Source organism: Eptatretus burgeri, chromosome 8 (assembly GCF_056783735.1).
Source record: "Eptatretus burgeri isolate ZD-2024b chromosome 8, Ebu_testis_v1, whole genome shotgun sequence".
Taxonomy (NCBI): Eukaryota; Metazoa; Chordata; class Myxini; order Myxiniformes; family Myxinidae; genus Eptatretus; species Eptatretus burgeri.
In genome coordinates, this window is record NC_140968.1 from 5,167,274 (window position 1) to 5,183,487 (window position 16,214).

The 16,214-nt window shown below is 49.0% G+C and overlaps 1 protein-coding gene across 2 annotated transcripts in view; it reads right to left on the reverse strand.

The window, feature by feature from the left end:
- LOC147020979 (uncharacterized) overlaps window positions 1-14,586 on the reverse strand; it is a 192,273-nt gene extending 177,687 nt beyond the window's left edge. Inside the window, exons 1-2 of one of the 2 annotated variants that reach the window (XM_085890754.1) lie at window positions 13,185-14,586; window positions 11,204-11,867 (exon numbers count right to left, since the gene is read on the reverse strand). In XM_085890754.1, coding sequence (XP_085746880.1) covers window positions 11,823-11,867; window positions 13,185-14,165 — 1,026 coding nt within the window. In that variant the 5' untranslated portion in view covers window positions 14,166-14,586 and the 3' untranslated portion in view covers window positions 11,204-11,822. Of the gene's footprint in view, window positions 1-11,203; window positions 11,868-13,184 lie in introns of those variants that run through there. The other variant, XM_085890755.1, reaches the window with a different exon arrangement.
- Window positions 14,587-16,214: the final 1,628 nt, after the last annotated feature.

Here is a 16,214-nt window from a genome sequence, read left to right on the forward strand (position 1 = left end):
ATGAAGCTCAACGCGTTCGCTATTAATCATTACCTTCGCAAACTTTGTTGTGAAGGTTATGTTTTGATCGCTGTGTATTTATTTATTTATTTATTTGTGAATATGTGTGTTTGTTTGTTTGTTTGTTATTCGCATAACTCCAAAAGTATTGAACTGAATCGCAGCAAATTTGGTGGGATGATTGGTTATTATCCAAGGACCATTTGATTAGATATTGGGAGCGATCGGGTCAAAGGTCAAGGTCATGAAAAGGTCAAAATCGTCTTTTTACCATAGCACGGTCAATTTGTATGCAATTTGCATGCAACTAATGTCAAAATGTTCAGAATTCAATGTCTCATCTTGTGATATGTGACATGACACAATGACGTCATAACCCTTATTAGCGGTTGGGAGTCAAAGGTCGTGGGGGGGGGGGTCACAACATTGCAAAATGTGCGGTTTTAGTCATAACACGGTCAATTCTTATCCGATTTGCATGAAACCAACACCAAAATGTTGACTGTTCTTTTCCCCACACTCTAATACCAATTACAAAATTAAGAGTACAAAGGTCAAGGTCAAGGTCATGAAAAGGTCAAAATCGTCATTTTTGTACAATGAATGTTTGTTCACAATAAATAACTTATTTCGAAAAACAAACTCGTGTGTGTTAAATGCCCCTAAAATGCCAGAAAATAATATCTTATAATGTGACCACTTGTCATCAGATTGACTTGACACCGACACCCAAAAAGGTCAGGGAGTTCATACAGAAATTATACAATGTACGTGAATCAGTGTCAAACAGCAGGAAATTTTATGTTTTTAAGCCATCATAACACACATGAGATGGCAGATGTGGTATGGGATTAAATACCCTCACAATCAACGGGTTCTGGGGGGGGGGGGGATGTAGCGTTGGCAAAGGTATGCGCTCTCATTATTCTTTGTTGCTGTATTATACGTCGGGCTTGGCTATACATCTGTGCTGTTACAGGTTGTCCTGTTCTTGCTGAATAAAGCCGACATTGAATGAACTCACGATTCAGCCTTGTCGATTTACCCTCTGGCTATCACACACACACACACACACACACACACACACACACACACACACACACACACACACACACACACACACACACACACAAACGTTTATTTTGTAAATTAATTTGTAATATTCGTGATAATGGATTGTTACAAGCAATTGAAGCTGAAGATTCAAGTTTAAAAACAAATTTTTTTTTCAACAATCCACATGGGAGAGCGGGGTGCAGCCCAGAAGTTTGTTACGATTCCACAAAACTTTGAGGGAGTTCAGTGACACACAACACATGACAGACATGACATGTATATATATATATATATATATATATATATATATATATATATATATATATATATATATATATTGTCGCGGTCTTCGCGCCCGCCGGCGTGCGGACGGCCACGTAACTCGAATCGCGGCACGTCGCCCACCGGACGGACAATCCAGTCGTGACCCTCTCGGACTAACGCCGGGAACCAGTCACGGGTGGACCTTTCGGTCTCACCGCGATCGAGCCAATCAGCCCCCGCGTGGGATAGGGTTGCTCGCCAAATTCGAACTACCTAAGTACCCACGCGGAGGGTAGACCGGGCGATCGCACCTCGCCGCAGGTCGACTTCGGACACGGGCCACTTAAGCGACCCGTTCCGTACTATCAGAATAACCGAGCGGTGTTATCGTCGACCTCGACGGTTCGATTAATTATCGGGCGTATTCAGCCCACTACCAACCCTTTACGTGAAGCAAGATGGGGATTCAATGGAGGAAAAGACGAAGCGAAGCGGGAGAACAGTTCAACAATAAAGCACATTTATTCGCGACGAACGGAAAGCACACAAATACAATTCCACCAAATGCACACAAAAAAAGAAAACACAATTCCATTTACACAAAAAGCAAACATAAAAGTGAAAACACAGTGCAGAGCTAATACCGACTACCGAGCACACGGCAACACTTATACAATTCTACTTCACAGACGGCGCCGACAACACATACCCAAAACCAAGGAAAAGAAATACCCTCAAGAATGAGGCGGCCTGAGGCCGAGACCGGGTCGGGCCTACCCGTCTGGTGATGAGACGCGGAGCGGCGATGGCCCCGCAACCCGCGGGCCTCGTGGACAGTGCCTGGCAGGGGGTGGGAACGGGCCCCCTTGGTCGCACTATCTCAGCGCGGGGGGAAACAGGAGGGGGTTGCTGATGCTCGGGGTATAGAGGATCTTTATTATCCCTGGTGTGCGTCTCCACCTCGGCCAGGTCGCGCTGCCGGCCTCCCTCGGGCGTGCAGCTCCTGGCACCGACGCGAGCACCCCCTCGTCCGACTCTCTTCAGCTTCTCCAGCCACTGCAGGCTTCGGGCTCCAGACTTCTTTCGCTCTCGTTTGCGACTCTCTCCCGACTGACGAACACCGTCCTTTTATCCCCCCGTAACTTCGCCTTTGACCCCCTCCCTTTGACCTTTCACCTCGCTCCCCATTGGCCCGAGAAAAAGTGGGCGTGAAGGCTTTTTGATCCACAAATTTGCATATATCGATCGTTCTGGAGGCGGGGCCAATTCGCCCCTCGCTCACCGATTGGACGGCAAAAAGTGGGCGTGTGTCGTTTTTGATCCGTTTTTGAAGCACAAAATCCGTGATTTTGTACACGCTGTTCGACGCGCGTTCTGCATGAGTCCAACACCGGTACCCACAGCGGGGCAAGAACGGTGGCGATGCTACGGTGGCGAGGTGTGACGGGAAGGTCGTGGCGGTTGTGGTGAAGCGGTGGTTGTGGTTGTAATTGTGATGGTAATCCTGGCGGTTGGTCCAAAATAAAGATAGTAAAAGAAAAACGGCTATCCTGAAGAGTCGCAGCACGTATAAATGACATGTATTCCCACTAGACAACGGGTTTGGGCCTAACGACACATGCACTTACCGAGATACCTCACCTAAGGGACCTGAATGGTGGTTTGCGAATCTGGTAACCACAACACTACCCCCTTCCCTTTTTACAGACTCGTCCCGAGTCGTCAAATTTTCGTGTGCCATCATGTGTAGTTTTCCCCTAGTACACTTTACCTACGGATCCCTGAGTGCGACATTCATGGTATTCGTGTCCCCAAAATAAATAACCTGAGGGCTGCGTAACTATCTAAACAAACTCACTCACACGGACGACTTAAATAAAATTGCCGGCGCTAAGACAAACATGCCGGGGGCGCACTCATATGTACAGTACATCTTACCTTAACTTACAAATCTTACACTAAACCATGGCCCAGGATCATTGAACTCTGCAAAGAAAGCAGTTAGCAGGGAGCCAGGCTGCCCGCATGCAGTCTCTGGCTCAAAACAATGCAGGTGACAGGGAACGTGGCTGGCTGCTCACACGCAGTCCAAGGCCTTCCCTTTTGAACTGAACTCAGTGAACCACAACGGTGCTTGGGCTGCACAACGCAGTCTCCGTGCCAGCTCAAGTGGCACACGCAATGAACACAACGAATGGATGCATGAACGGTTTGAACTGAATGCAGTGAACCACAACGGTGCATGGGCTGCACAACGCAGTCTCCGTGCCAGCTCAAGTGGCACACGCAATGAGCACAACGAATGGATGGATGAATGGATGGACCGAATGCAGTGAACCACAACGGTGCATGGGCTGCACAAACGCAGTCTCCGTGCCAGCTCAAGTGGCACACGCAATGAGCACAACGAATGAATGGATGAATGGATGGACGCAAAACACGGTGCACGGGCTGCCACTGCAGGCCCGTGTTGTAGCTGCCAACAGGGCAGTTCTCGCAGCTTGCAAACTGTTGCCTTGATCCTGGCGCACATGGAAATGAACGGGGGGGGGGGGCAAAGCAAAAATTGAACGGGGCTGGTGAACGTGGGCAGTGGGCATGGCATGGCAAAGGCAGCAGGCAAACACAGCCCGCAGAAGAAAGCCGCTGCAGGCAAACACAGCCGGCAGATGAACTGGCCGGCACAGGCCTTGCAGCACAGCAGCTGCAGACGATCCAGCCGGCACGGGCCTTGCAGCAAAACAACAGCTGCCGATGAAGTTGGTCGGCCTCTGCCTTGCAGCAACGCAGCCAGCAGATGAAGCTGGCCAGCCTTTGCCGTTCAGTGGAGGTTGGTGGAGGGAGTGCGGTGGTGCTGGCCACTTGGAAGGTGGGCTCGGACCTACCTACCTGTCTCCCTCCCAACCTATCGCCTTTGCCTGTCACTGTGCCTACCCACTCCCTTAATTTGTCAAACCCCAATTTAGCCCCAACTTAATTTTTTTGTTGTTTTTATTTTTACTCCCCCACTATAAATCGTCCCCTAACCCCCTTTATCGTCCTTGTTCGGCTAACCTATCCTGTCACCTAGCCTACTCCCAACCCCTACGTTCCCTTCCCAGAGGGGAATAAGGGAGAGCTAACGTCCTGTGTCGAGGCCCAACGAAGCCTCAGAATGGCCTCCCCAGAGTTCGGCGATCTTAACACCAAGTGGGTCCAGCGGCCCACAACGACAGCGAGGGGATGGATGGTGCGGAGGGGTACATCTCCTAATCTACCCTAACCATTTAACTGCTAAACTACCCCGGGGCTTTCAACAAGCGCCTCTCGCTTAAACTATTGGTTCTAACAACCCAGATTCCCGTCGCCTGTGTTGGTGTCCTTACAATTTCGGGCCTCGCCCCCCAATTTTCGCTCCGTGCCCTCACACGGTCTCCTGGCTGGGACACGTGGCTCCCTTTGGCAGGCACGACCCTCTGCCGAATCTCCCGCTATGGCACCCCGGGCACTACACTGCCTCCGAGCCTACCAGCTCCCTAACACCGGGGAGTGCCCCCCATGGCACCTCCCCTGAAACGCACACGTGGCAGGCCGGCCTCCCGGGCCCCTTTCCGAGGGTCACCCGTGCCCACTGCACTGCCCACGCGGCTAATGGCGCCCCGGGCCCCCGCACCAAGCAGGCGCACCCGTGCCCACTACTCTATCCCGGCCCCCCATGGGCCCATGGCCTACCGCGGCCGACTAGCCTGGTGCCCGGGGTACCCACTCAGCGATACTCACCTTTCGCAGCCACGCTCCCAAGCCCGTCAACAGGGCTCCTGCACCCCTCCAAATGGGTCTCGAGCCTACTTTCCCACCAACAACAAAACGACCTCCATTTTTCAATTTGACTAACCCCCTAACTCACTTTATACTGACCCCGGGGTCCCTTGGGCGGGAGTCACTCCTCCCCCCAATCACTCATCGCACCATGCATTCCCCATTCACTCCACACACACAGACCCGCTGGCCTCACTCACTCAACAAGTGCTCACCTCATGCTTCCACTTCACTCACCAACTCTTCAACACACACACCACTGAACTCTGCCATCCTTCTATCTGCACCCCCTAACTAACTCGTGCTCCCACGTCGTCCCTTACACTATAGCACGTTCCTTTTAACCTACGTAGCTAAACTACGTCCCCTCTACACATCCACAAGTCTGTCACTGTCTCCAAATAATCCCATTAATCAATTTCCCCACCTAAATCTGGCTACAATCCCTCTAACTAATCCATTCCACGGACTCCATGAGGACTTACCCCTGCCCCATGGAGTCGGTCTAACTAAGCTAACCCTTCCCCCTAACTAGTTTTCATCCTGTGCCCAGGTAAGGGGGTCTTCCACCCCTTGCCCAGGAATCCTGTACACCCGAAAGTGAGGCTTGCTGTTCTTTTTTTTTTTTTTCTCTTTACATGCGCAGCACCTGCGCGGCAACTCAGAGCTCACGCACTTTGCACCTGCCCGTGACGTCATGCAGCTGCACGTGTTCCTCGTCCCTCCTTGGACGGGACCATCCGGCAGAGATACCCCTCCTGCCGGATTCCAACCACACGTGCAGCCATGACGTCACTGTGCGCAAAGAAAAAACACAAGCCCCACTTCTCGAGGGGTTCCCCACGCGAACACATGTGCTTTGCCCGTTGGAGCTTAACACACACGATCGCGTGGAGAACCCGTCCGGTCCAAATCCATTTACCTGCCTAAACTTTGTCCGTCCGCGGGATCGGCAAATCCACCGCGTGCGTTTCCGGACCGGGACTTCACTCTCGCAAGCGAGCACGTGGCGGTCTCGTGCGTTGCACAGCACGAACCGCGTGCTCACTGCTGGGCGAACCCGGCACGGTCCCCGAAACAACTCCAGCCGCTACTCGGCTTTCTCTCCTCTGTCGCCGTCTCCGTCTCCATTCGACCCACGCACACCTGCGTGTTACGACGCACACAGTCCACACCATCACATTCACACCGGGAGATGCGGCTGCGTGCTCCCGCATGCCGACCGACATCTCCCTCTCATACCGCTCTCTCACACACACGGTCTCCCTGGCACACAGCGACCTTGCACACGGCCGTTCACTCACGCGTGCCTCACTACTCACACAAACCATACTACTCACACGTGGTGCTCCATTCACTCGCGCGGGGCACTCACCCGCGGTGCCTCACCCACACACGCGAGGGCACTCAACCGCTGTGCCTCATCCACACACCGTGCCTCACTCATACACGCGGGGGCACTCACCCGCGGTACCTCACTCATACACACGGCGACACTCACACACGCGGTCTCTTCCACACAACGTCCCTCACTCATACACGCGGGGGCACTCAACCGCGGTGCCTCATCCACACACCGTGCCTCACTCATACACGCGGGGGCACTCACCCGCGGTACCTCACTCATACACACGGCGACACTCACACACGCGGTCTCTTCCACACACGGTGCCTCACCCACACACGCGGGGGCACTAACCCGCGGTGCCTCACTCACACTCCGTGCCTCATCCACACACGGCGTGCTGGGAAGCACGTACTCCGGCACCATCGCCACCACACCACTCACACGTGGTGCCTCACTCATACTGGCCGTTTCACTCACACACACGGCCTCACTCACACACGGTGCCCCATCCACACCCGGCGTGCTGGGAAGCACGCACTCTGGCACCATCGCCACCACACCACTCACACACGGGGTCGCTTCCACACACGGGGACGCACCCACGCCTTGCACCACACACACAGGGACAACCACACTGGGGATTTGTGTCCCCACAAGGGTCTCCGGGGCCTCTATACCCCCCAAGCTCTCCGTGCACCCGTCCACAGCACCCGTCCCCTCAACCTCGCAAAGCACGACTGAACTCACCTGGTCGTGACTCGCCTCAAGGGGGCAGACTCCCTCCCCTCGTTCCTGGAGGAGGCCATCCAGGTGCTCGCACTGGGTCTCTACACGCTCCGCGAGCTCACCCCCATTGTCCTCCACTACCTCCGTGTGTGTGTGCGCGTCACTTACCCCGTCTTCATCGTGCAGTCTCTCCTCTATTTTGTCTGTCTCCCGTGTCTCTATACATTTTCTCTCCTGGTTCCTTTTTTCTGTCTCTTCCTGGTTCCTTTTCCTTTCCCATCTGAGTCGTTCTTTCTCTCTGAGCCCCATTAGCTGTTCGTTCTCCCTCCGTTTTAGTTGTTCAATTTCACACTCATAGAGTTGTTGTTTTCTTTCCCACTGTTCCTCCTGCTCTTTGTTTTCCAATCTCATCGTTTCTTTCAATTGGCTCATTTCCTTCCTGTGTTTCATTCGTTGTTCTCTCACGACTCTTCCTCGTTTCCTCTCCTGTCCTTCCTTCTCCAGTTTCATGGTTTGCTTCATTTGGTTAATCTCCTTTTTGTGTTTCATTTGCTGCTGTCTCATTACCCTTCCTCGTTTCCTCTCCTGTCCTTCCTTCTCCAGTTTCATGGTTTTCTTCATTTGGTTAATCTCCTGTTTGTGTTTCATTCGCTGTTCTTTGTCTATCTCGTACTCCAGCCTCAGCTTTTCTTTCAATTGGTCAACCTCAGATTCATGTTCTTTTTGTTTTCTATTCCATTGTTCCTCTCGTTCTTCCCTCTCCAATCTCGTTGTGTCCTTCAATCTCCTGATTTCTCCTTCCTGCTTCATTTCTTGCTCCTTTACTTTCTCCTCGTATTCAAACCTATTTTTTTCCTTTTGTCGTTCAGTTTCAAATTCATACTCTTTCAGTTTTCTATTCCACTGTCTTTCTTGTTCCTCCTTCTGCAATCTCGTCATTTCTTTCAACTGACTGATTTCTTTCTCCTGTCTCATTCGTTCTTCCTTCATTACTCTTTCTTGTTCCTCATTCTTTAGTCTGGCCTTCGCTTCCAGCTGTTCGATCTGTACAGTGTGGTTTCTTAAAGTTTCATTTTCCGTTCTCTTCCTTTCCTCTTTTAACACTCTCAGTTCGTTTTGTAGTTCCCTCTCTTTGTTTTGGTGTTTCTGTAACTCAGAAACTTTCTTTTCCAATTCCTTTCCCATCTCCGCACACTCAGACTTTGCTTTGGCTTCTAACTGTTCTTCCGGCTTGCGCTTGTGGTTTTCTACCCGTCTTCCCAGTTCCTCTGTCTCCGTTTTTCCCTCCAGTCCCAGCTTATCAACTCTCTTCATGTCTTGAAGTCTTTTCTCACACTCCACCGTTTCGACCTTCAATCCCTCCTCTGTCTCCTCCTGGCTTTCTTTTAATTTTTCTAATACCTTCTTTACCTCGTGTCTCGTCTTACACGTCTCCCGAATTATTTTCTCGCCCGCCCCGACCGCGGGCCTGACAGCCGTTGCACTCCCCCCAGCTCGTTCGTCCCAGCACGTGGCAGCGCCATTTTCTCGCCCGTGGTCCGCGTTTCGCTCCTCGCCATTGCCATAATGCCTGCCTGCAGGCCTATGCCCATGCTCTGCATCTCACCCCGCATTTCTTTCATTTGGTTTTTCGCTTCGAGTGCGTTTCCATCCATTTTTTTATTTTCCATTTGTTGCGTATTTCTCTTCATTTCGTTGTTCCTTTCTTTCATTTCGGCATTCCTGTAATCCAGTTTGTCATTTATGCTCTGCACGAGTTCCATAACGTGCTGTATTGTCACCTGCCCTGGCCACTCCCACTGACTACATTTAGCGGTGGGGTTATAATAAAAAAACCGACCAGATGAACTGCATCGATGCCTTTCCCAACCTTCTGGTACGGGTTTCTCTTGCACGGTGATCTCGTCCTGAGCCATGGATTCTACATTACTATTACACATACCTAATCCACCCGGCACCCGCTCGCCTTGAGACGCCATCTTGCTTCTCGTGAAGGGTTAATTTGCTCGCTCGCAATTTGGAGGGAATCGGGGGTCGCTTCTCTCACCCCTGGACCGATTCCCGTGAATTTAGCCGGAGACAGGAGAGCCCGTTTTCCTGTTCTCCGATACCAGTGCCGCGAGGAGGGCGATGAATTTGTATCGCACGACCTGACACCAGTGTCGCGGTCTTCGCGCCCGCCGGCGTGCGGACGGCCACGTAACTCGAATCGCGGCACGTCGCCCACCGGACGGACAATCCAGTCGTGACCCTCTCGGACTAACGCCGGGAACCAGTCACGGGTGGACCTTTCGGTCTCACCGCGATCGAGCCAATCAGCCCCCGCGTGGGATAGGGTTGCTCGCCAAATTCGAACTACCTAAGTACCCACGCGGAGGGTAGACCGGGCGATCGCACCTCGCCGCAGGTCGACTTCGGACACGGGCCACTTAAGCGACCCGTTCCGTACTATCAGAATAACCGAGCGGTGTTATCGTCGACCTCGACGGTTCGATTAATTATCGGGCGTATTCAGCCCACTACCAACCCTTTACGTGAAGCAAGATGGGGATTCAATGGAGGAAAAGACGAAGCGAAGCGGGAGAACAGTTCAACAATAAAGCACATTTATTCGCGACGAACGGAAAGCACACAAATACAATTCCACCAAATGCACACAAAAAAGAAAACACAATTCCATTTACACAAAAAGCAAACATAAAAGTGAAAACACAGTGCAGAGCTAATACCGACTACCGAGCACACGGCAACACTTATACAATTCTACTTCACAGACGGCGCCGACAACACATACCCAAAACCAAGGAAAAGAAATACCCTCAAGAATGAGGCGGCCTGAGGCCGAGACCGGGTCGGGCCTACCCGTCTGGTGATGAGACGCGGAGCGGCGATGGCCCCGCAACCCGCGGGCCTCGTGGACAGTGCCTGGCAGGGGGTGGGAACGGGGCCCCCTTGGTCGCACTATCTCAGCGCGGGGGGAAACAGGAGGGGGTTGCTGATGCTCGGGGTATAGAGGATCTTTATTATCCCTGGTGTGCGTCTCCACCTCGGCCAGGTCGCGCTGCCGGCCTCCCTCGGGCGTGCAGCTCCTGGCACCGACGCGAGCACCCCCTCGTCCGACTCTCTTCAGCTTCTCCAGCCACTGCAGGCTTCGGGCTCCAGACTTCTTTCGCTCTCGTTTGCGACTCTCTCCCGACTGACGAACACCGTCCTTTTATCCCCCCGTAACTTCGCCTTTGACCTTTCACCTCGCTCCCAATTGGCCCGAGAAAAAGTGGGCGTGAAGGCTTTTTGATCCACAAATTTGCATATATCGATCGTTCTGGAGGCGGGGCCAATTCGCCCCTCGCTCACCGATTGGACGGCAAAAAGTGGGCGTGTGTCGTTTTTGATCCGTTTTTGAAGCACAAAATCCGTGATTTTGTACACGCTGTTCGACGCGCGTTCTGCATGAGTCCAACACCGGTACCCACAGCGGGGCAAGAACGGTGGCGATGCTACGGTGGCGAGGTGTGACGGGAAGGTCGTGGCGGTTGTGGTGAAGCGGTGGTTGTGGTTGTAATTGTGATGGTAATCCTGGCGGTTGGTCCAAAATAAAGATAGTAAAAGAAAAACGGCTATCCTGAAGAGTCGCAGCACGTATAAATGACATGTATTCCCACTAGACAACGGGTTTGGGCCTAACTACACATGCACTTACCGAGATACCTCACCTAAGGGACCTGAATGGTGGTTTGCGAATCTGGTAACCACAACAATATATATATATATATATATATATATATATATATATATATATATATATATATATATATATATATATATATAAATATATATATATATATATATATATATATTTATATATATATATATATATATATATATATATATATATATATATATATATATATATATATATATATATACACACATATATATATATATATATATATATATATATATATATATATATATATATATATATATATATATATATATATATATATATATATATATATATATATATATATATATGTATATCTATATATTATTTCTGTTAACGTCTGCGTGTAATTTGACGTATCTCCTCCAAAACTGCCGGACGGATTGTCACCACCTTTGCCATGCGGGTGCTCTGAGGTCGAATGAACACCATGGGCTGTGTGAGATCGTGCCAGACGGAGAGGTTTCGGAATTTTGGGCGATTTTCTAATTTATACATTCGTTTGCATGGCGATGTGTGACGTCACCACTGAGAGGCGTAATTCCGTCATGACATCATCGGCCATTCGCTGACGTCATTACGTCTGTCGTCGACAGACTGTCACCACCAAGAGGCGTAATACCACTCCTTGAAAACAGCGTCTGCAATGTTAAACCCTCTTCTGCACATGCTGACTACCTCAGAAGGTGAATTTGACACAAAAAATTAACAAGAAACATTGTATTTAAAGTAAAGATTTATTTAAAAAAACATATTATTTCTGTAAATGTCTGTGCCGGCAGGAATGTGGTAATTTCCCATATACTGGATTTTCTTAATGTGACGAAGATGATGCACTAAATTTCTAAGCTGGAATTGGATGACAACGTGGCTTCAACAAGATTTTCAACCCATCGACGGCCGCATTTATTCCCGTTCGGTCGCCATCGCTGAACTGCTGTCCGGTAAGTGCTGCCATCGATCCAAAAAATATGAACTCGAGTTAAGGAGTACTCATTGCATCAAACACTGAACATAAACACAACTGATAATAACTAGTATAGCTCAGAACATCAGCAATGGTTGTCATGTTTTAAAAATCAGCGTTGAAGGAGGGGAACGATGAGCAACAGAGCTCTGCCAACATGATGTACCCCGATTGGCTCTTTTCCGGACTGAACACGCCCTCTTAGACTGTCAATTTGTGTCCGAAATCCAACGTACGTATTAAAAACACCCGAAAATAAGTTGCAATAGGCCAACGTCCAGATAACATCAAATCTGAAGGTAGGGGGGACCAGGGAACGGGTATGAGGTCATCCCTTCATTGCCCGGATTCTCTTATTTTCTTTGTTCTTCGAAAGCGCGGTGTCCGACAATAGATTCTGTACCTTGATGGCGTGCATGTTAACTGTTCAAATTAAAGAGGTGGTCGAGTGACGGATGCACCCAAACAACTGCTGTTCATTGCATTAATTGTCAATATCAACCGCCATCGTTACCTGTGTTGTGTCTTGCGTGTGCGGTCTTCAAATTAAAGCGTCCAAGCGGTGTTCGATCGTCGGATGTGCGTTAAAAAGTGCCGTTCATTGAAATTTGCATTCTGATTCAGTCACACTCCACTGCTCCTGCTCAGTCTCGGGCTAGGCCTATATCATGTTAAACTTGCCCCATCAGACGCCAACCTTCCAGTCACACTGCAGAGGATGCAATTTACAGTCAATCTCGCATGACCATAAACAAATCCCAGGGCCAAACATTTGACAAACTCGGAATATACCTCCCAGCCCCTGTGTTCTCCCATGGCCAACTATATGTTGCATTTTCACGTGCAAGAGGTCACTCCAATATATCTATCAAAGTGGACAATAATTCCTCACAAGGACGAATCAGCAACAAGACACTCACCCAAAATGTCATCTACAGGGAGGTCCTTTAGAAAACTAAGGACAGGTAACCATAGCGCATCACATCCCGAATGACACCCTCCACAGCTTCCCATAACATCAACTATTATGCCTCATCCACCTGATGCCACCCATTCAACTCTGTGCGGAGCACGGGTATATGCGTGTGTATATATATATATATATAAAACACATGACACACGCACACACAGTACAAGCAAAAATGAATTCCTCTTCGCTGAGAAACTGTTTGGCGCTTTGGATTCAATCTGCGCTCAAAAGGGCGCGTCACAATTAAAGACAGCTCGAAACCATCGAGATGATGTTATTCGTTGACTATTGATGATCGAGCAATTTGAGCTTGCAGGTGCACCATTCTTACCTGTGGATGTCCATTTTGAAGGTGAGTTCGTGCTCTTTGGCTCAGGTCAAGCGACCATTCTCGCCTTTCCTCAGGTTTTTCAATTTGAAGGTGGATCCTCTCTCTTTGACTCTGGGAGTCCAGTCGTGCTCTTCTTTCCTCAGGCTCTTCATTTTGAAGGTAGTTCCTCTCTCTTTGACTCTGGGAGTCTCGTCGTGCTCTTCTTTCCTCAGGCTCTTCATTTTGAAGGTAGTTCCTCTCTCCTTGACTCTGGGAGTCTCGTCGTGCTCTTCTTTCCTCAGGCTCTTCATTTTGAACGTAGTTCCTCTCTCTTTGACTCTGGGAGTCTAGTCGCGCTCTTCTTTCTTCGTGCGCCTCATTTTGAAGGTAGTTCCTCTCTCCTTGACTCTGGGAGTCTCGTCGTGCTCTTCTTTCCTCAGGCTCTTCATTTTGAAGGTAGTTCCTCTCTCCTTGACTCTGGGAGTCTAGTCGCACTCTTCTTTCTTCGTGCCCCTCATTTTGAAGGTAGTTCCTCTCTCCTTGACTCTGGGAGTCTAGTCGCGCTCTTCTTTCTTCGTGCCCCTCATTTTGAAGGTAGTTCCTCTCTCCTTGACTCTGGGAGTCTAGTCGCGCTCTTCTTTCTTCGTGCCCCTCATTTTGAAGGTAGTTCCTCTCTCCTTGACTCTGGGAGTCTAGTCGCGCTCTTCTTTCTTCGTGCCCCTCATTTTGAAGGTAGTTCCTCTCTCCTTGACTCTGGGAGTCTAGTCGCGCTCTTCTTTCTTCGTGCGCCTCATTTTGAAGGTAGGTTCGCGCTCTTCGACTCTGGGCGTCCAGTCGTGCTCTTCGTTGCTCTGGCTCTTCATTTTGAAGATAGATTCGTGCTCTTTGATTGAGGTCGTCCAATCGTGTCCTCCTTTCGACTTCCAACTCGTTAGATCTCATCAGTCGCATGCGTCTCGCTGCAAGGGTGCTGCGTCCAATATTTTGTCGTCTGCGAGGCATGTTGACGCGTCCATGTGTAAATGAATGTGTGTGCGTGTGTCACAATATATATGTATATACTGTGCGTGTCAAGCTTACCCGATGGATCACCGTTGAACCGTCTCCGTCACGTGAAGCACGCCGGGGAGGTTGGCGCGCATTTAAATGTTAGTTCCTCTCTTGTTGTTGTTGACGACGACGAGCCACCACAAAACGAGCGGTTGTGCTTGTTTCTTCGTCCACGGGAATAACATTCCCCGATAGAACAGCATGCACAGCCGTATGCGACTGATTAGCGAAACATTACCACACCGCACCAAAGTGTTGCGGACCGAAAGGCATCTTGGGAGTTTCTTCATTTTTTTTTTTTTTGTCAAAAGAAAACTCGTGATGATGAAAAACCAATTAAAAAAAAACAAAAAAACGAACAAACAAACAAAAAGTTGGAACAGCTTAATAAGTTTCATTTAATGCACTTTCAGCGCAGATTCAAAACGAAGCGCCAAACACAGGTTCGCAGCGAGTGATTTTATTTATTTATTTTTGTTGGATCTCCGATGAAAGCGAATGTACACCGCCCAGTGGCTGGCTCATGAAACGTAACCACACCGCATCAAAGTGTTGCGGACCGAAAGGCATCTTGGGAGGTTTTCTTTTTTTTTTTTTCTTCTTTTTTGCCAGCGTCATCACTAGTCGTCTCTTAGTTGTGTTTCATCAACTGCTTTTCCATTTTCATTTTCAACTCCCTTTCTTGTTCGCCTTGCTGCGAGTCGCCTCCATTGAAAGAGAATGCATTGGAGTCGCAGGATCGTCGAGTGGGAGTCAACCATACATTTCTCCTCTGAAAGTACTGCGCAGTCGAGGAGGAAGATGATTCGTCGTAGCGGCGACCACCTGGTGGTGCTGCACGATGCGCATGACGCATCCACAAACAGAATTGGGACCTCTCCCACTTTGAACTCCCTCCTCGGGAAATGTTACCCACACAAAAACAAGCCGGTGGGCGACATGGCTGGTCGCTACATAATTGTATACTAGTCATAGTTTTTGACGCATTTTTTTTTTTTGACATTTTTGACAAAATTTTTTGACAAAAAGGTTGATTATAATGCGCATAAAAACCTGGAAGCCGATTTTTGATTTTTTGAAAAAATAAATTTTTTAAGATTTTTTCAAAAATTTCAAAGTCCCGTTGCTAGGCAACGGTGGTGTCCATAGCAACGGTGCTCAAAAGCATAGAACTAGATCCTGGTATGAACCTACCTGTCAAGTTTCATCAAAATCGGTTGACTCCTCTGGCCTCCAGAGCTGTCCATTACATACAAACATACAGACAAGCCGGAAGGCGACATGGGTGGTCGCTACATAATTGCATACTAGTCATACAGTTTTTGATGGATCGGGCTGAAATTTTTTGACAAAGAGGTTGATTATAGTGCGATTAAAAGCCTGGAAGCCGATTCTTGATTTTCGAAAAAATAATTTCTTTAGGATTTTTCAAAAATTTCAAAGTCCCGTAGCTAGGCAACGGTGGTGTCCATAGCAACGGTGTTCAAAAGCGTAGAACGAGATCATGGTATGAACCTACCTGTCAAGTTTCATCAAAATCAGTTGATTCCTCTGGCCTCCAGAGCTGTCCATTACAAACAAACATGCAAACAAACATACAAACAAACAAACATACATGCAGACAGATGGAAAAAGTGAAAATAAGGGTACTCAAGCAACCACCCAACAAGCCGGTAGGCAGCATGGGTGGTCACTACATAATTGCATACGTCATACAGTTTTTGACGGATCGGGCTGAAATTTTTTGACAAAAAGGTTGATTATAATGCGCATAAAAACCTGGAAGCCGATTTTTGATTTTTTGAAAAAATAAATTTTTTAAGATTTTTTCAAAAATTTCAAAGTCCCGTTGCTAGGCAACGGTGGTGTCCATAGCAACGGTGCTCAAAAGCATAGAACTAGATCCTGGTATGAACCTACCTGTCAAGTTTCATCAAAATCGGTTGACTCCTCTGGCCTCCAGAGCTGTCCATTACATACAAACATACAGACAAGCCGGAA